General features: G+C 37.1%; 1 protein-coding gene across 1 annotated transcript in view; it reads right to left on the bottom strand.

The window, feature by feature from the left end:
* KIAA0825 (KIAA0825 ortholog) overlaps nucleotides 1-22457 on the bottom strand; it is a 134361-nt gene that overhangs the window by 64250 nt on the left and 47654 nt on the right. The window contains exons 14-19 of the mRNA XM_053454363.1: nucleotides 19846-20028; nucleotides 16752-16976; nucleotides 14931-15339; nucleotides 11310-11448; nucleotides 10286-10438; nucleotides 7618-7712 (exon numbers count right to left, since the gene is read on the bottom strand). Of these exons, the coding sequence (XP_053310338.1) occupies nucleotides 7618-7712; nucleotides 10286-10438; nucleotides 11310-11448; nucleotides 14931-15339; nucleotides 16752-16976; nucleotides 19846-20028 (1204 nt within the window). The remainder of the gene's footprint in view (nucleotides 1-7617; nucleotides 7713-10285; nucleotides 10439-11309; nucleotides 11449-14930; nucleotides 15340-16751; nucleotides 16977-19845; nucleotides 20029-22457) is intronic.

The following is a 22457-nucleotide window of genomic DNA, read 5'->3' as shown; positions in this document are numbered from 1 at the left end:
GCCAAATATTTTACAAAATTAATTGAAACTGAAGATTTACTGTAAAATCAGCTTAATAACATTTGACTGTTCTTGTTGTGGGTAAGGATGTAAAGAATTAAACATCAGGAAATCATCTGAAATGTTATCATAAATCCGGTGTCTGTAATTCCCCTAGCACTTTGGGGCCCTTTGTTCAATTAGAGCATTAATGTATAAAATAAAGAATAAATTCCTTTTTTTTTTGGACGTTGGTTGAGAGATATGATGGATTCCACTGACTAAAGCAATTGCATCGGTTGTCTAAATGGTGGTGATGTCAATGCGGCATCTGTGTTTATCTTTTCATCTTGCCCATTCTAGAACACACAAATCAAATGTTTGAAGGACATTTCACTGACCTGTTACGGCCCTTCAAACACAATACTGGTATTACTCATATAAGTGCCACATTTTGTACCAAGAATGCTTCATCAGCGACTGTTTTGCGACATCTGGCGGTTCCCGGCATTTATTAAAACAAAACATTAAAAAAAAAAAAAAAAAGCTGTCTTTAAAACGTCGCCATACTTGAAAATTTAGTCCAAAAGGCTTTAGTCCCCCCCACTAGTGGGGGGACAAAAGCAGCCTGGTCTGTAGAAATACTATTTGGACTGCCATGAATCCATATAGTGCAAAGGTCACAGATCTTGAGCTGGCATGACATGGCGACAATGGGACACTTTTCAGACAGGAGCTGACCCGGTTTGAATATAAAAAGCACCATGATTACATGTTCCCACACATTTAAAACTATAGATATAAAGCAACACATGAGACATTCAGTTTAAACGCCTGCCCGTGAGATCAGGACGATTTAACCCTTTAGCTTAGCACAGAGCTTGTAACGCAGATGCGTAGACTGCTGGCTAGATGCTATTTAATTGTGCTTGTCTAGTTGCTACAAGACAAATACAACAATGCAACGCGTTCGGCTAATAATAAAAAGCTGCACAAGAAAGAAATTAAACAAATTCTATATTCCCTTGATATCTTATCCCTTCCGATTTCTATACGTTCATACATAAAATATAGATGAAGAATGAAAACACTGTACTGTATACGTCTTGCCGAATAGAAAAGAAAAAAAAAAAAAGACTGACCTCTCTAAGAAACAGCAGGGCAAGGTATTGTTCTCAGCAGAAACCATAATCATTCCATTTTAGACGACGACTGCTACGGATTTACCCTTTCATTTTGCAGTTTTAAGATAGAATTTAACAAAGTCACGCTGTGGATGTAATATCCCCTTCTATTTACTCTTTGAATTTTGAGTAGAAGCCATTGTACTGTAGCTTTTATATCGATGTGTCTTTTCAATGCCCTTTAGAAAGCAGTTACCAGTTTTTAATTTTCTCTTAATCTAGAACACACCATCATTCTCAAGTGTTCGTTTGCCAATATAAGGAGTATGATCTTCCATTGTTAACATGGCAGATTATTAACACTTATTATCATGATTGCGCTGCTATCACAAGGGATCTGTTCAACAAGGGATTCCTCCGGTATTAAGCCTATGGCAGAACGCCATGTTAGGCAGGACCTTAAATTATTATAGGTTAATGATACATAATATTGAGGGAAATATGGGAATATTATTTAGCTTGCCTAGAAATGAAATGCGTAGAAACTAGAGATTCTTTGTAATACTGGCTATTCTGTAATGTGTGTATAGAAATACATATACACATTATATACACAAAGATAGAATTGTTTAAAGATACTGTAAACTTATCTGTACAAATATAATCACTTTTTGAAAATATAAAATAAATAATTATAACTGGATAAACATATATTGAATATTTATAAAATATTTTCACTTTTGACACATTTCATTGTAAAGTACATATTTAACTCCACAGTTAGCATGGAATTAATTTACTCAAACACAGAACATATAATATAGTCCTCAACACGATTACAATAACAACAACAATATAGTAAAATAATGCAATGGGACTAAACAACGCCCGACGCTCACATGCTCATAAAGTACATGTTATATTCATTTAATGTTTGATTTGCAACCCTTCCTTTAAACAAATGTATGTTTAAAATAAGAAGAAATCATATGCCTACTTTATAATTAGCTCTTCTTACGTTCACTTGGACGTGTTCTATTTATGGCTTGAGAAGGTTCTGACAGCAGACCCTCATGAAGTGAAAGGGATTCTGTGGCAATGATGCATTTTATTCTTTGTGTACTAGCCAAGACAGGCCCAGGGGTACATAGCATGAAAAGATAACTGAGGATAAAGACTAGTCAAGGTCCACCCAAATCACCTCTTATGCTGGATCAACTGCAGATTAGCGTTTTAAGGAAAGGTGGCTATGGAGTAAAGAATAATGTAACGTTAACACAGACAAAAGGTCATCTGGGCTCCAAGCAGCCATGGCTCCTTACATGCACACGCTTTACTATTGGTAACAATATATAATAGTTTTCTTCTTCTATCTCTTCTGGACCAGATGTCTAGTGGTTTCCCTGTTCATCAAGCAAACTCATGACTTCCCAAGTCACATCCCTAGTTAATCTAGTTGCACTGCGTGAACTACCTAATGATGATTGGCTTTGTTGTTTAGCCTTAAACCTTGGTTCTTCATTATACCTCTTACTACTTGGGCGCTGAGACAGCTGCCTATGTCACCTATATGCAAAAACAAAATACTGTCTGCGCTTCTCACCCTAATAAAGTTGGCAATAAATATATAAACATAATATAAATGAGAGGTTTTGGTTATATGAATTGGCCAAAGCATAATTAAGCTCACCCGCCACGTCAAGGCACACTCTCAATAGGGCGAGAACCTACTCTCACCTCCTACATAGTGGGCACACAAAGCAGTTTATACGGCTACCAAAACCAGATTAATGTGTTGGGGGAGGTGCAATTAAACCTCCTCTCCATTAACCCCTGGACAGCGAGCTGCAACCAGACTGATGAGGAGCCAACAACCTCAAATATGTGCAAACAGGGAAAAGAAAAATGTCAGTGCGCTAAGCTATATGGTAAGACTATTGTAACAATATGTTTAGAAAAGTGCCTAGAAAAGTATAAACACTACACTCTACAGTAAAGGGGTCATGTAGAAATAAAATTGGCATGTGTAACAGACCAAATGACACTTAGAATCAAATAATGTCAGAAGAAAAGAGAAATTGGGTACATTGCAAAATATTTATCTTCTTTTGTTTTTATGGACAAAATCTTGGATCATTGTGAGGGATTTGTGGCACATTATTCTGTATGGATACCTCATACTTGCTGATCTCCCAGGTGACCTATTAAATATGCAGCGCACCGCAGAGCCCCCAGTTTTGCGGCTGCCGGTGTAAGTCTAGATGGACTAGGCTGGAACATGCCACTAGTGACATGACATCAAATCCAAATACATAAAGAATATATGATTTAAAGAATACACAATGGGTAATTTTAACATTACTACTAACTGCACAACAAAGCCTCAAGGTGGCACTGATCTTAGATACAGCAAAACACTGATAGAGTCTGGGATCCAAACGCTTTCCTTCTGTGCTCTGGACTTGATTCACCACAAAGTATCTTAATTCACAGTTTAAAATGCATTTAAGCAGAACCTTGCGACTTCTTTCCTCGTGGGCTACAACCACAACAGACAAGCAATGATAACAGTAGATGGATTTTAAAAGCCCAGATGTTATTAATAAGGGGAGGAAGAAGACATAATTACACAACTAAAAATATCAGTTCAGAAGTATTTAAAAAAAAAAAAAACAGGTAGGCAGGTATGACCAATTATTTTTTTTTAATAAAATCACTATTGCATAAATAAGGGCATCCTTTAACGTTGCCTAAACCAATGGGAACAATACAATGCGTTAGAGATATTTTTATAATGTCATGTAGCTGATGGTGTAATTTTTTTTGTCTTAATTCTTTAATATTGTACATAGTGAACCGTTACTGAATAATGTGCTAACATCGAGTCTGGTGGCTTTTCAAGCAGTATAAAGGATTTTTTTTCAACCCACTATAGGAATTTAAATCAGAACAAAATTGTTTAAAGTAGAACAATGCTGTTTTTTTCATTAATTGAGACGCATTTCATAGAAAATGAATGCCTGTCTTCTGTCTGAATGTACTCTGCAAGGTTTAACTGTACATTGTATTAATTTTCTCAATTTTTCCAATTCGCTGTTAAATTGCCCATATAATTATCTCAGGAGAAATCATTATGTCCCTTTTATTGCTAATTTGATTATCTCTTTAATGGCTAGAGTTTGCCTAAATTTAATTCTTGTAAGTCAACTTTGAATGTGCTGCACATTTAGGGCAGCCATGTCTTGCACCCTTGAGGCAGAGTACAATTCACAAATTTCTGATTGTATTCACCTTGGATTGCAAACGTAATGCAGAACAATTTAAGTTAATATAATCAAGCAAATGGCAGATTGTAAAGACACATGCTACAGGTGAGCAGTCACACGCTGAAAAACGTGCTGCTCAGTGGGCTGGTTACAAGGGAGATCTCCCCTACTGGCATATTTATGCTATGGCAAAGCATGTTGTACCTTCTGAGCAGAGAGACATGGTATAAGTTCACATCCTGGTGCTCTCCTAGGATATATTGTTTTATTATTGTATTATTCCTAAAAAAAAAAAAGGTCTAGAACGCCACGACAGAACATTGCAGGACCACGTAACACAAAAGAAGCCTCTGAGAATTTAAAGGGATGAGGGGAGGGAGAGGAATGGAGGGAGGACAGAGAGAGTAAAATGGGGAAAGGGAGTAAGAGCAGGGAAGGAGGCAGACATGGTGGTAGAGAGTGAGATAGATGATGACATGGAGTGGCTATGTATGTATGTATGTTAGAGTGTATGTGTGTATTAGCATGAGTGTGTAAGGGTGTATTAGAAGGAGTGGGTGTTAGCATGAGTGTGTGCAAGTACTGTATGTGTTAGTGCGTTAGTGTATTTATGTCTGCCTATGTGCTTGTTAGTTTCTGGGAAGGGTCAAGGGGAAGATTGGCCACTTGGCTTTACCTGCTGCCTGGGCCAGAAGTTACCGGCCCTCCTCAGACTACCAGATTTATATATATGGTTTGAGCATTTAAAATACTAGATAAAATGGGAAATATGTACAAACAGAAGAAATCGCTTTAATAAAGTTTGGCATTAGCAATTTTTTCAATATGTGGAAAATTTGCAAAAAATGCCATCCATTCCAATTTAAATTAAAAAAGGGGTTTAACAGTACAAATATGTTTTACCATGCATTTGGCGCACACACAACATAACTTTCAAACAGCTTTAGTATAAGCCTTGAATCACATTGCTAAACTATGGAGACCAAAATGTCCACAACCATGATAATTTCATTAGTGTCAAAACAAGGTGAGTCGATTAGTGTATGTAGATCGTTAGCTCATAAGATCAGCACCCTCTTCTCCTCCTGTTTTTTAATTCCTTTTTAATGTTAATTCTCAAAGTCTTCCTGTTGTAAGAGTGCAACATAATCTGCTGGCACTCTATAAATACAATATAACAAAGTAGTAATATTTAGTATAACATACAGTTATGTATAGCACATGCATTAATACTCAAAATTACTGGAAAAAAACTGACGTGCATGCCACAGTTTTCCATAGGCTAGTTTGATTACACCAGGCTGCAACTGAAAGATAATACATGTACCTGTACCTATATGAACGTGCAGCCAAAATCAATTGTTCACCTGCATGCTTTTTTCACTAACCCACAAAACATACAGACAATTAACGTGTAATCATTCCCAGCTCTGGCTACACTGGTTTGGCTATAATGACTATGGATGCGGAAGGTCCGGTGTCTATGCACACCGTCTTCATTGGGACGTTTGAGTTCTGCATAACTCACAACTTCTAACTGGAACCAAATCCTAAGCCGTACCCACTTCTTTACTTTATCCAACCAACCTAAAAGCGAACTCTCTACAATATTTATGTCCTTACCCACATTCAACCAGCTGATTAGGACTGATTTAAGCAAGCTAATTAAGTGGTAGTCATAGTCTGTCAGTAGGCATATGATGATGGTCTGTGCTTTGGATGTGACTTTCACAGTCCACTGACAGCGTGCGAGGAAGTCACTACACCTGTGATGCTACGACTGATTAATGGGTCCTTCAAAATGTTGCCTGGCCTCTTTTTTTTTAAGCTCCGACGGTTTGTTTGCCCTCTGGAGCAGCCCTTTGCAAGGTACGTTGCATAAAACAAATTTCACCTGTCTTACCTGACTGCCATGACAGCAGCTGACAATACAATATGAATCCTTTAGCGCCAATAGATTTACAGGCTGTGTACGAGCTCAATATGTCATTTCCCAGACAAGTGAAAATGTAGGCAAAAGTCGACAAAAAAAGACTCACTAAAGCACCATGAATTCAGTTTTGTCATAACCCGTCAATCTAAACACTATCATAAAAATTCAACCCCCCACCTCTATTACATACAGCATTGTGTCACCTTGCCGAGTGACAAGCTCAAAACCAGGCATTAGAGACGAGGGAATCTGTGCCTATTATATTGGCGCCTTTCCACTATAGTCATTCTTTGTTGGAGGACTAAGGTTTTGCTCTCTTTCTGTCCTTGATAAAATGCAATTGTCTTTTAGTCTCAAGAGTCTCTGAGCTTATATTCCAAAATGTTAAAATGTTTAAGTACAAAATGACAAAAGTGTTCTTCCATTACACAAATAAACCGCAATACTGGTGTTGTTTATGTTAAATAACTGAAAGTAAAAATGTGTATTCTTAAATTATACCGGTATTCTTGCAATATATTAGGATTTTATTAAATAAAGCAGAATTTTACAAGAGATCCCACTTAGAGAGTTCAGTCTACATGATAAAGGGTCATCCGTGGAAAGTTTCTCCAGGAAGAAGGGCTGAACTGGCTCTGCATAATACATACTTCAATCGTTAAGGTGACTCAAGAAATCTCCTTGATTTAACTATGCATTATGTAGAGTCAACTAAACGCTTCTTATAGGTTAACCTTACGGGTCAGCTCTGTCTAATGCAAAGTAGATATAGCGAGTTGGAACTGCAACTCTTCTACAAATTGAAGTGTAAAACTCCGCTGAATAAACCTCTACGGTTCTCCCAGTGGGTATGTGTTTCCTGGAAGAGTATACGATCATCGGAGTGGTCTGAAAATGTGCCCAGTAGACTCATAGGACTTCCACCCTCAAAATAATTCTATATCTGTATTCTTCAGTCCCATGGTTTGGTACAATGACAATTTCCAAGTAAATATTATTTTCTATTTTAACCAAACAAAATCGAATCGGGTGAACTTTGAAGTGCCACACTTTCCAAGCAAGCCCCATTAAAGCACACAGATCGTTTTGCGTGACCTTTTGCTCTTGAGATCAATCCCTGCTGAAGTATCTCATAGGAAGAGTGGATTCACAAGCATGACTGTGCAAGGTATTCCCAAATTATATATATGATTAGCTTCCACCACACTCATGGATTAAAGAATTCTGCCAGTGACACATTATCAATATAATATTATAATATAATCAATTTGTAATATTATTAACTCTGGGTTGTTATTGTAGACATTTTGCATACCTGTGTTGAAGCAGGGCACTGAACGTTACTGGATTCACATCCAAACAACCAGGAAGCAGTGTAGACCAGTCACAACACCATTCATCTGAAGTACTCTGTTGATATATGTGAAAAAGGCCGTGTTAGTTATCAATCATAGCTATTATTATCGCTAATTTCCCAGTGATAGACGAACTAATAAGGAGAAAAAAGAGGACTTGGCCTGATGGCATAAATCAAATTCAGAGAAGCAGGGTATTTTTTTTATTTCAATAAGACAACAATTAATTTACAGATCCACTTAGTGATTTAGTCATTATTTATTAAAAGATAAATCAATTTCCCACCACATTCCAACTGTTAATGGCATCCTGCCCAACTACTTTGTCTGAGACCTGAAGTCTTTGTTTGAAAGGAGAAATAAATGACTACTCTGAGTGTGTCTTAACAATTTACATTTCCTACTGTCAGCAACTAGTTTACCAAGAATGAGGGCAGCTAGGATTTATGTTACATGATGTATTTTAATTACAAGCTGTTTATGGTTCTTATCTTAAACGGGTTCCACAATGTAAAATAAACAGATGGTACACATACATATTTGTAAGCATGAGAAGCACACGCATTCTTGGTATGTAATGCTGATTGCATGAGAAATAATATCCCTTTGGTTCGTTCCAAAATAATTGCACAAAAAATTGCAAAAAAATAAAAACATTTTATTAAAAAAAATTGTTATTAATTTAATAATAGAAGTTTAGTCTGTCATCAAAATGTAAGTAACAAACTATAAGGTAAGGCAATGTGTACACTCGTACGTATGCAAATAATACATATTGTGCAAAAAGTAACACTGAAACCACATTGAAATAGGTATTTTGTGGTTTATCATTGTAATGTAATTTTTTAATTAATAGAAATGTAAGTTCAAACATGAATTTGTTCTCTGCTATGTCTGTTAGGGTTAATGTAGTTAAAAAAAAACACCACAAGGTCATACAGATCATACAGTATGGAGTGGGGTCTCCATTTCATAGGAAACAGAACTGCAAAAGAGGGTGCAGACACTATCTGAAATATAAAAACTATTAAGAGGAAAGTTTGCTTAAAATAACATGGCCAACTACAGTATATCTATATATGAGATACTGTACATGTTGTGTATAAGGGACACCCATACATATATATATATATATATATATATATATATATATATATATTTATATAAGTGCATGTTCTAAGTATTTTATATGATCTGTTTCATTTTAAGGCGTCTGTATCTTGTGTGAGGCTAGCAAGCGTTTCTTGCAGGAGCTTTCCATGGTCTTTTCACTTGGTGGTGATACATTTTGGATGTGCTCCTGTTTATGCAGCGGTAGTGCACTTGGCTGGTGGTGCCATAGCTAATCATTGTCAGTGCATTAAGTGTTAATTATGTGCTGAATATGGCTGTTGTCTATGCCATTCGCCATGTTTGTGATGGTACATCCTCGTAATTTTAGCTGTTGTTGGTCTATGCCAGCGCTCACAACTGTACTGACTTCAGAAATTGTCGACACAAAATAATTAAACAAAATAAATGACCTTCGACATAATCTGATCACCTATATATTTGGCATAAAAATCATTTCACATAAAATGTCATTCGTTGTCCAAATGTTAGCATTCAATGCAATACGGAAGACATCTTGTTCCCTGTCACTTTTTGATTAATAAGGGTAAGAGGAAAAAAGTATGATCGTGGTGCTACAGAATTTTGCGTTTCCTAGGCATTTCTTCAAGGTCCTATTTGAGCATGATAATGATAAATGTAAAATAGATTTGATTTGAAATGCAATGTTTTATTTATATCTTTAGTGGACCTTGAAGTCTTTCTGTCTTTCCCTTGCATCCAGATACAGAGATACAGCATTTGGCTAAGCGTGTTGATCTAAGCATCTATTACTCTGTAATACAGGGATGTGTCAGTTTGTCCTTGTTATTTTGCCCTGTTTAATGTTGCATGGCGTTAGCAAAAGTCCAGCCTGAACCGATTAGCCAGGACTAAACTCTACGTTTCCTCTGTAATACTTCGTGGATAGTCTCACCGGGGGGGGTATGTGTTAGTTTTCCAAGCTTCCTTCAAAAGTCATTTTAATAGGAGTATGCCTTGTGCATGGTTATTAAGTGTATGATGTACCTTTTAAATGTTGGAACTTCAAGAATATACCAGCTACTGATAAAATGAAGTGCGCTCAACACGTAACAGCCTATGAAGGCACTTTAGGGCACCGGCCCACCAGGCTTTTGCCCCATTTGTCCAATGGCTGGTTCAGTCCAAACCTTTTTGATATCAAGAATCTTAATAAATAAAATATGCCATCAAACTATAACCCTCATTCCATGCACCTGCCCTCCTGCATGTCTTAAACCTTGGCATATGGACACAAAAGTTTTAAAGTCAAGATCATACCACGATTGACTGGAAGTGGAATCTTTCTCACATTTCCATTCTACAGTAGCTGTGAAAAAAAAACACTAAATAAACAAGGTATACGATGTCCTAACCATCTGGTTAGGCTGGTATAAAAAGCACCTGGTGAAATCTTGAATATATACCTTTACAGGAATTATATACAAGCTAGTGATAAAGTGTGAGTGCACACTAGAAATAAATGTGAGTGAAATGCAGTTCCTTACTCCCTGTTACCTGAGCTAGTAGAGCTTCATTGGGAAGAGTGAACATGCGCAGAGGGTTAAAGCGTAACTCCTTTTCTGTGCTGGTCCACACCATTTGGAAAGCTCCTGGTTGCAGTGAGCCCTTCTCTGGATCCTTGACAGATATCATCTCATTCAGACACTCCTAAAGAAAAAATATGATTTTTATACAACTGTAAAAAGGTATATAAGTAACAGTACTTTAAGCATTGTTCTCACATTCTAAAGAGCACCTTTTAATATGGATCTCTTGTAGGATATTCATCACTGCAAAAGGAAAATCATACTAGATGATTACATCGTAAAAGAGTAACAATACTATTGATTGGGAAATGAAATCAGCACAAGGAGAAAAAAACATTTCCTTTTAATTCTCCATTTTTAAGTTATTTTAAGACCACGTCAACAGAATATCATTTTAGTCTGTTATGTACGACACTGCAGAAAGTGCTGGCCCATTTTTAAACAAAATATGATAAAATAATAAAGCTGCCAGAAGAGAAGGGTTCAAAAATGCTTATTATAAGGCTTTTGTCCCAACTTATCAGCTTCTTTACAATTCTGACGATAGTAAATATGGATACTCGGAGGGCCTTTCCTATATACAGGTTTACATTTTATTCTAGCACTCGCACAAAGCGATTAGCATAAAAACAATATCTTATACATATATATATATATAGGCAAAGCATGTGTGCTGAATCTGCAGAAATACAGAGCTCAACGGATACCTAGAATCATTCACAGCTCCTATGTTAGCATTTCATGTTTGAGATTAACTATAATAATGCCTCGCTTTGAAGTAGATGTTGAATTGCAACATTCAAATAAATAAACAATAACTTAGACAATGCCTACCAAACGCAAATAATCCGATTATAAAGCAATGCTGAATCTGCTATTGGCATAGAAAAATAAATGGCAGGACCACCTCTACGATCGACGCTCAGCTGCCAGCACACTCCGCTTCAACCCAGTACACACCTAATTGCTCGGCAAAAAGGCACTTTCCCTACCTCATTGAGCTGGATGATATGATACATTTGCCTCAGGAACTCACTGCCACCTGGTTTGTGGCAGATATTCAAGACCATCACGTTTATTTTCTGCTCAGTCAATTTGAACCGGCCATGGTCTTCCTGTAGAGCAAAGTCACTAGGAGAAGAATAGAAGAATAGTTGCGTTATTCAGGCCAAACTCAAAGTGTATAGTCAGCTCGCTTGTGTGTCGATGACGCCGCCTGCAATGAACCGAACGTAACGTGGAATATAAAAAGTTAAGCCACACTGTCGGCCGGCAGCTTTGCAGCGCAGCCATATTTTTCCTGACTCTCTGCTCGCTTCTCTTTCCGCCTTCCGGATGACAATGTACGTGATCCGGCATTAATAAAATTACTGCTGTTACAAGTTAAATATGTTGCTTAGTCCAATATTTGGAAACGACTTAAAATGCAATAACGTGTGTGTGTGTGTGTGTAATTAGTATAATCACATACTTCTAACGGAGCTGAGTGTACTTACGCATACAAAAGAGAAAATCGGCGTGCTAGGTTACCGTCAAAAGGGCAGCTTTCACAGAAAGACCCCGTTAAACCAGTCCGCTTCTGCCAACTTCACTTGCCTGCTGTTTTAGCCTTTGCTATACACTGTTTTATTATTATCCTTGTTCTTCTTATTAATAAGGGAATTAAATAAGGTGCAACCCACAGCCGGCATTGTCTTCAGCCTTCCCCAGCATTGTGTCTCCAAAGACCATTGTGTGCGTGTGAACCCCTCTTGGTTTACATCTTTCACAAATATGTAATATTTCAATATAAATGTCACATAACAATTGGTTGAACACAAAGTTGCAACAACAGAATTTTCTCCCCAAAGTCCAATAGCCCCACTTATACTGTGTATTATATATTAGTGTCGTGTATGTGCAGGACCCCAGCCCCATCCCTTTTCATGGTAATTACTGGTAAGACTGGTATTACACCAGCGTGAAGTCCTGTACCTTTTTATTAGACTGGCACATGGGGCAGAGAGTGTGAAGACTCAGATGCCTGCGATTTTGTTGGCTCACCTGGCCCTGAATGTATTTGTTTTATTACTTCCACTCACATCACCTTAATCCTAAATCAATAAATTATTTTTAAAACTGTTCTTAATGTTTTCATAATCCTACATATTAATCCGTAAATAATTTAAAAACGCAGCCACAAAGCCCCTCTCTGCGCTCCCTCGGTGCGGTGTTCAAACGACAGATAACATGAAACTTTATTTTTTAAATTACTAAAAACGTGCAGCAAAACTAAAATCCAGAATCAAGGTGCGCCGTGATAGTGTCCTCCAAACTCTAGAAACATTTCCTTGATCGCTCCGTGATGTCCTATATAAGCGGATGCTATAGCCGCGCAGGCCTTTTGGTGGAATTAACAGGAGGATTTACGGCTGTTCTTTTCCTCGCAGGTACAAGCTACATTTCTTCTTTTTTTTTTCATGAGGATGACATTGAAAAAGTTGAGGGTCCTCTGACAAAGGAGTGTATCACCCAAATTGTATCCTTTCCTGTCCATCACTTTGCAGGTGAAGCAGATGATTGGATTCAGTCAGCACTATGATTAATGAGTTCCTCTCTGGATTTGGGACAGCTTATCAATCATATCATTAGGGAGAATGTGCCCTGAAAGAGGCAGACCTCAGCCGAGGAATAACTGCATTCATCTTCATCTATATATGCACCCAGCCAGCCAAATCAGGGTCACCATGATGAAAAACAATAATCTGCAACGCCACAAATTACTTTGCAAAGACGGACACCTTGCTTAGTGTTTTCGGGCAGCGTGTTCCCGACTATATAAACGGACTGTTTGTAGGCTAGATGTTACTTTGAAATGAAGGTTATTTTAATGAATAGGAATGTGTTTAGACGGGACACAAGGCAAGCAGTGTGTACAGCCGCCCCTTCCGACACCTGGGGGTAGGTTTTCTTAATTTAAATGACATCAGTGTTTGTAAATGAGCAGCCATTTGACTGATCATCCATTTCTAGGTATTTCTAGGTTACACGTGCACCGTGCAGTCAGCTGACCTGCAGGGGTATTTAATAGACAGAGGCAACAAGTAAAGATTTGAGTAAGGATCTAGAACTCAAGTAGTGAGCAGAAGGTCACAGCCATGTCTTTTGACACTGCAGTTCCACTTATTGAAATATATCACGGTCGCAGCCCCCCCTCTCCTACAATGTATTTCTCTGTGTTATACTCTGCAAGTAATCTGTGCCATGTACCTTTCCGGTGTCAGTGGCCTGTTTAGCAAGCCAGCATGACATTGAGCCAGACAGGAGCTGGGGGGCTTCATTCCCGAAAGGCACCGGGAGCAGAATACACTCACTTTCCCAGCGCATGAAGTGAGATACCACTTGTTGACCAGTCGGACAGTGATTAGTGAAGCACACATGGTTTGCTTTACTCATTCTTTACCAAACACTCTCATATAGCACATATATGACCAGGGCAGTAATACTATAATTTTACTAAACAGAACAATAAGTAACAAGTCATATCCATCTCTATATCAGATGTACCTATTGTCCATCATGGCTCCTGAACTCTGAGATCGGGTTAATAGTTTTAATTCTAATCAGTAAAGGAAAGAGGGATATTTCACAAGAGGTATGAGTCACATATTTGCACAGATGTATGTAAAAATAATAAAGTTTTAAGATACCATTTCAGTACAGGGGGTAAGGTTTCTTGTAGTCTCCAATACTTATTCAGCACCGGTAAGTACAGAAGCCCAGAACCTGGGGTTCACAGGTTATAGTCCGAAGATTTAAATTATTCTGTAGTTATATAGGTCAGATTTGTTCTTGAATATCAATTTCATGTTAAAAGATAGGTGACATAATAATAGACATTATAATAGACGGACAGATATGATGCTACTGAAGTGAAAAAATGCTCTTTCCAGGTGTATGAAATGAGTAAATACCACTGAAAGCTGTAGATAACATGTCGTTCAGCAGCGATTGGTAGCATGCCTTTTCCTGCTGACATACAGCTTGTACAGGGAGTCATAGCACTATACAGCTCGATTCAGCCAAAAAATCGCATACTATTTCATAGCACTTTTACTAAAATAAATACAAATGAGTGAACGCGGAGGACACATCTAAAATCCATGATGCTAACTGAATGAGGTTATGCTGAGGTTCCTTACATCTCTGTACTTCCAGAATCAACATTTATCAAAGTTTTTTTTTTTTTTTTTTTTTTTTTCTTACTGGTCTTTGGTAACAAACAGGCTTCATATCCACTGTCAACTTTTTAAACTAGCACTAAGGAGAACACATCTAGGTACAATTTAAGAACCAGATCTAGCTGGAATTTAGGAGTCAGATTTTCAGAGATGAACATAAGGTGGCACAAAAAAACAAAACATATAAATGTACTTGCAGCTAACATTAGTTGTATATTTTGTTTTTTATTACTTTTCACTGTTGGTCACATCATGTTTATCCTTTTTAAATGTGTTGTCTATTGGTTTTATTTTTTAATTTATTGATTGATCTTCCTTAGAAGAATGCTTTGAGATGCAGTGCATACATAAATGTTCCCACCCTACAAGAAAGAAAATATTAAGTAATCTTACCCTTCCATGCTCAACATTTTAGCTTTTTTCAATTGGTTTTCGATCCATTTTGGTTGTGTTTTCTCAATGTTTTCTAAGACTTTTTGTGCAACGTTATTGGCTTCACTGATGTTTTTTCCAATTGTCTTCTCCAAGCATCCACCAATGGCAGTAAGTTTCTCTTTACTCCATCGAGACAACACGCAACATGTCAGGCGTTCTACAGCCTCTCCGTCTTCTAGTACACGACATATAATGCCAATTAAGTTGCCAACGAGTATTCCTGTCTCTTTTAGCACAGAGTACTGTTCTGATATTTTTCTCTCGGTGAACAAGTAGAAGTATTTTATTGGAGGAGGCAGGCATGCAATTATTGAAGGAAGCTTGCTGAGAACAATGGAAACTGCTTCCGCTGTCAATCTTGTGATGCCTTAGATACAAAAATGAAAAAGAATTGTTAATATTTTGCTACAATGTTAAGATGACACATGGGAACCATAACTTGTGATGTAAGGAAGCCAACATTCCTGCTCAGGTTGGCCTTTCTAGATTAGTCTACTTAGCTATATCAGAGACCGAAATTTAGGCATTAGGCTATCCTGAGCTCAAAGCAAGGACGATGACACAAAAAAAGGTTTGAAGTTTTGCAGCATGTAGAAAAGACTGGATCATTAGACGGACTGAAAAGATGAAGAACAGATGTTTCTATATTTCCACAGCTATCTGATTAGAGAATTCATAGCCCTCTCGGTAAACTGCACCTCTTAAAAGTTATCTTGTTTGAGACAGGCTTCACAAATAATCAGTTGCTCTGCTTGATGTGAACATTACTGTAATATATTTAATATTGCCCAACACCTCCTCAATATTAGGCTTAGTTTTTTCTATAATTATTCTGCCATTTCCTTCCAAATTACAGCTTCTTCCATTAAATTTTCATTAAGATTTATCTAGCACCCCCTCAAAGAAATAACTTCCTTAGGGAAGGTTCCTTTTCAGGCCAGTCCAACTCAGTATCATATATAAAATCATTGTCCTAGCATGTCCTTCTCTTGCCTGTTTTGCTCATTATCAATGCAGAAATTCCTTCAGTATGTTAAAATCTTTTCAGTATGGAAAATCCCTTTCCATTCAACATTCAATGAAGAATCCCATCTACAACTTTAAAGGTGGATTCCAACATTTTTTTAATCATTACTAGTATCGGATTAAAAACCAGTTTTCAGAAATATTGTGCCGTTTAATGAAACTGTTCTAGCTCTGTATGCCCATCTACTTGACAAACACCTAGAATCCTTATCATACTGCCTGTGGCCAATGTCTCAATGTTAATCACATTAATATATGCTGTGGTATTTTGGTCAACTGAATTAATGTGATAAACTCCAGCTTTTTCTGTCCTTGAAAAAACAATATATAATGGCGGATATACTAAAAAAAAAAAAAAAAAAAAGGAAAAGCATGGTTAAAGAAAACGCAAAAGGAGGTTAAACTTGTGGATAGAAGGGAGAAATCAGTTATTTTAGGAGAAGCTGCAGCGGAATGCCCCCTCTATGGTCCATTGTGTCACTCTACTCTCCAGTCTGTGGCAGAAAAGTATATCATGTGCCACATCTCCGGCATCGGGTATAAGTGGGGAAAGGAGCAAAAGGTATGCATTTGCAGGGGGAAATCGTAGAAATTGAAAGGGGCATCTTTCATCCGATAGTTGCAGTTTCCCTTTAAATGATACATAAAGACAAGATTCAGAGCTTGTGATTCGAGGGGTGTGCTGCTGCAAGTAAGTGCCCTGCCTAATACACAGTTATAAAACGGTGAGATCAAAAGCAGTAAATTGCTTACATTTCGAAGAACTGTTCTTCTTCGTTTTTCTTGGCACAAAATTCCATTTTTCGGGTACTGCCTTGAGCAGACTTTCAGGAACAATGTACTTGTGTCCCTCCCGATCCACCGGGTCGCAGGATAGAACGAGTGAGGTTACCTGCTTCACTGTCCCCACAACAGATCTCATCAGGGTTCTATTCAAGTATTTGATCACCTGGGGCAAGGAATTTCTGTGATCATGATCTGTGAAAAAGATTGATATTCATGAATTATGCTGGTGGACCATGACATCAGGAAGAAGATTGTAGAACCATAAATACTGGAACACAAACCGGTTTAAAATCTGTTGATTCATCTATGGTTTGTTCTTTTCCTAAACGGTCGGTTTGCTTTATATATATATTTATATATAAATATAGGCTATAACATTTTAAATAAAACCAATGTTAAATAAATATATATATATATATATATATATATATATATAATTTATTTAGAGATGAAAAAACGTAAATAAAAAGAAAAATGAATGATACACTTGTTGAAGTTTGTTGAAGGTGTAAAATATGGCGTAACTAAAGAAGGAATAGTTTAGTTACACTTTTTCCTTTCTGCATCCCATGCTTCATTAAAAACCTCCTATTATTCAGCCACCTTCTAATTTGTTTTTTCTGTCTTCTGTTTTTGTTGTAGTCTGCATTGGTAATGACTATATGAGGATAATGAGAATAAATACTCATAGTCTCCTTTTTTCAAACACCCCTTAAATATCGGCCGTTTCCTTTTTCTCTCTCTGGCAGGCACTTTGATCACTCCCATTGATCATAGCTTATAATTAATCAACACTAAAAATTAGTCCATTTTATTTTTCTTACAGCTAACAAACAAGCGTACATTGATTTTCCACAAATTAGCAAACGACAATATCCAGTGTAGGGTTTCCATATTTGATCTTTCTGAAAAAAAATGTTACCGCATGTTATGTTTGTCCACTAAGCTATCTCTATGCTGGAGAGACGGGCACAGTATTGCACTGCTAACGCTTCAGGTACTAATATAAGTCAAATATATGGTCAATCTACTAAATCTACTTAGATTGGAAAATCAGATGCAATGAATATTACTCCACTAGAAAAATGTATCACAAGCGAGTTACAGAAGCAAGAAAGCACTGTGAGATCTGACATGTAATAGTATGCAGAGTGCAAAATCTAACACACTGTAAGCCATCTGGGCTCAAGAAGTGTAGCCTTTGAATAAGACAGTGTTTTCTACTTGCTCCCCCTTCCATCACATCGAGTGCCACGTCTGACGCACTGCAAACTGGAGTTGTGCCTTTTTGCATCTCTGTGACAGCTGCTGCATTTCAAATTCCACTTCTCTGATGGACTCTTTCTGGCTTGGCCAACGTACACAGATGGAGCTCTGGTCATTTAGACTGATCATTTCACTCACTCGTAACCAAAGTCCTTACAGTGACTCAAATGCATTTATAATACTCTGATTGTCTGATGGAACGTCACTAAGTTTATCGGTTCTGTCCAACGTTCTGATGGGAGTCATTCATATACTTTGAATAGGCATACAGCTATCTATCCCGAATCCAAGATAAGACCAAGGACTGATTAAGGTCTGAATATTTACATTAGGAAACATGGGCAGACTAGAGGGACTGAATGCTTCTGATCTGCTGTGAAACTTGATGGTTACGGGATATAAGCAAAGCTGCCACGTACTAAGAAATACACACGATGCACAATTACTCAAGTGCAATCATACCTATCACTAGAGTTAGTGAGGCATTCTACCTATCAACAGTCAACCTATAACCCCTAAATGTTTGTAGAACTACAACTCCCACAATGCCCAGCTAGCCACATCACTTCTTTAGGATGGTTAGTGGTGCCGGCTGACTTTACACAGGTCCTGTCTCTCAGAGTAAATATTAATAAACATTATTTTGGTACATGCTACATTTACGTATATCTGTAACATTCATGGCAGGAGATCAGTGACCGTACACGTGAATAACTGAGCCATTAGAGATGTTATTCTGCAAAGTATCATCCAGACTACCAGACTTACGTTTAGATGAAAGCTGGAAACCAACAGCACTGAGGCCAGCTACAGGAGAATGTTATGACTAATACAGTATGCATGCGGATGATTGATCACTAATTCAAAAAGAACATTATGTATCTGTACCAAAGGACTAGATGGGGCGAACGGATTTTATCTGCCATGAAATTCTATGTTTCTAAACAATGTAAAAATGTTCTTTTGGATAAAAATGCTCTATAAATCCATGCAGGAATTGCCTCTTATTTAGGATGACCAGAGTTTAAAAAATAGGAACATAGAATTGGACAGTAGATAAGAACCATTCAGCCCATCAAGTGTGCGCATTCTTTCCTGAAAAACACAGAGCTTAATCAGTCGTTGGTCTGAGAAAGTTTCATGCCTATCCCATGGACGGCTACCACTTCTGATGGGAGGCTGTTTAATTTATCTACCACCCTCTCAGTAAACTAAACCTTCCTTATATTACATCTAAACTTATGACCTTCAGCATTTAGACTATGGCCTCTTGTTCTAACATTTCTCCTCTAAAATATAATGTCTAATGCTTTATTTATAATAAATGCAAAAAAAAATTGTAAAATGATAAAGAATCATACTTACGAAGTTTAATCAGAAATAAGATTGATTGAAATAAGTTTTGTCTGAGCTATAGCCATTATTTAAAAACATTCAATATCACCAATGTGATAGTAGTATTCAATAAAATGCATGGACTGGTCGAGATTGTTATAATGCAATTGACGTAAAATCCTTTGTTGATATTAAAAGAAAAAAAGCTTTTTAAATATAAGCCTTTCGGCTTCAGAAAGTTTGAAGGGAGAAACTGGGAAAGAAAGAAACCAGGGAGGCAGACATCTCAAAATAAAAAGGGGAACATGTTTTCACCCTTCCCTTACTGCATACCGTCTAGAATCTGAACACCAGAAAGGTCTAATCAATTATATTATCAGTATTGTATCATACACTACCTCATCCATTATTAGCCAAAACTCTATATTTCGACACCAAAGATAATTCATATTTGTCATACCTGGTTGGCTGCACAGGAAATCCCACAGGTTTTCATCATCCATGTACTTTTCAAGAAGCTGAGTAAAAGATTTAGGTGACAGGGTACAGAGGGAGAACATGGTAAGGATCCCTTCTGTTACATTCAGGTCTTTGCAGAACTCTCTTTCCAGTAATAATGTGTCATCATCGCTAGTTTCAAGGACTGATTTAAAAAAAAGAGCGAGAATGTACATATATTATTAAACCATTGCATTGAAGAAAAATGTATTATTTACTAATATTTACATTTTACACCGAGTTGATACGTCTTTAATACGTGTTACTTTTGAAAAGATGTTTTGCACAACATTTAATGAAGATTATTATATAATTTTCCTGCAGAAATAAGTATCCAAGCTATGGACTACATCTCCCATGATGCAACACCCCCAAACACACACGTATATTAAAATGTATGTGTACCCCCAAACACACACGTATATTAAAATGTATGCGTACCCCAAACACAGACTTATATTAAAATGTATGTGCACCCCCACACACACTTGTATTAAAAGTAATGAAAAAAGCACACACAAGCAGACATGTTCTAAAGAGAATATCAGTTTTCTGAAGGCATACTTAAGTACACAGTGTCATTTTAACACACATATCCCATCGCAGCTCAATCACCGGGAGAGTCATTAGATTTATGCCTTCTGTCATTCCAGCCCTGTGATAATTAAAATAGCAATCTGAATTCAATACATACGACCGATAGGGTACTAACGTGATCTCCATCAAACATGTGTCAGTTTTTGTTGAAGATGACAGTTTTATGAATGGGTAAATGACTGGTGAACAGCTGTGTAGAACATAGGATCTGTTCGGCTTCTGACTAGCGGTAGACCACTTTATGACATGATGTAATTACTTGTGTATTAAACAACCTCTATAAAATAACAAAAATAAACCATACTTAAAAGGTTTCGTTCGAGAAAATATTACATGATAAGGCATTATAGCACTGTCCGTGTCTGCAATAAAATGTTTAATACAAATTTGGTTTGGATCTTGGAACCAGCCAAAAAATGCGTTTCCTTTTTTGCTTCCCAAATTATGTTTTTATTTTCATATATTATCCCCTGCTCTGCAGTTAAATGATGTTTATTGGGAGAATACACCATAAAACACACCTTTTTTCAGTGCTTCACCAGCTTGTACAGTAACAGTTAACCATCGTGACAAGGGGTAGTTTATACCATAAAGACTCAAGCTTGTATGTAAACCATTACACTTACACCCTCTGGCACCATACAGTAACAGACACATGCTAAAACACTAACACCTTACAGTAACACACACTAACATTCTTCACACTATCCAACAACATACACTCCCACACACCCACTTGCCAACACTATATAAAAATACACACTAGACATACTGGCACTATACATTTACACATATAGACACTGACACTACAATATACAAAAGCACATTCACATACACTACTCCTTCTCTTACTTTGTGTAAACTGGCCACACCACTGCCATCTTCTGCCATCGTGAATCTGGCACCCTACACTTTCCTTACAGCACATGCTTCAATGGTAATTCCCACTGTGCCTTATGGAAACAGTGCTACAGAATCTGCTTTATCTGCACATTTATTGCACATTTTTTTTTAAATATATTTTAGAGCAAGGCACAGGAATCTACTATTTTAAAAGTCAGGGTAGCTGTTTCTCCTTTTTGAGATGAGCAAGTGCAATCACCCCCATGTTTCTATACAGGTGATGCACCTGCCCTACGTGCATCACGAGCTGCACTCCTCAATACGTCATGTCCATGGTGCCGAAGGATTGATATAGGTGAAAACCTGTAGATGGTTTCCCTGTTCAAGACACCTCTTGGCCAATGTTGACAATGTTAACGTCCAAAGACCAGCTGAAGCCACCCGAGCACCTTCCGCACAAGACTTTTGAACGTTAAAGGACCGGCTTACTTTCACATCTGGGATAATGCATGGAAATTAGTCACCCTTCTCTCACATAGTAAGGAACTAACAAAGATTTAGCCTAAACGTACAGATCTTATTTAGCCTATTACACATATACAATAAAATATTGGGGTTTTCAGCCTATATAACTATGTAACAATGTGATGCTTCTCTAAAACATTTATAATACATACTGAAAGATTGCTGTACATATAATCGCATATAAAGCAGTTCCTAATGGGTTCTTAAGGTCATATTATATTAATAAAAATACTTTTTTTTAAGACAATCGCCACCAAAGAGAATAAAAATCTAAACAAGCTGTGTCATGCACACAACTACGTACCATATCTGCATGCACACATAATTTCTCACTGCTAATACACACAATATAAAAATACCAAATTATATATTGATATATACGGTGTACACACATCAGTAATCTATTTTTTTGCTTATTTACAATTAAAGAAAAAAAACTAAATTAATAACAATAAATTCAAATTGCCTAGCCTTGATGGCTTAAATTGCTGAAAATATATTGTTCTAATTTCAAAAGTATAGGGTTCTACCTCAGTCAGTACATCTGAAGGGTTAAGTGCACACAAAATATAATATATAGTATATATACATACATACATACATACATAC

This window comes from Spea bombifrons, chromosome 1 (assembly GCF_027358695.1).
Source record: "Spea bombifrons isolate aSpeBom1 chromosome 1, aSpeBom1.2.pri, whole genome shotgun sequence".
Taxonomy (NCBI): domain Eukaryota; kingdom Metazoa; phylum Chordata; class Amphibia; order Anura; family Pelobatidae; genus Spea; species Spea bombifrons.
The sequence above is the reverse complement of the archived record's forward strand: the minus strand, read 5'-3'. Positions and strand labels throughout refer to the sequence as shown.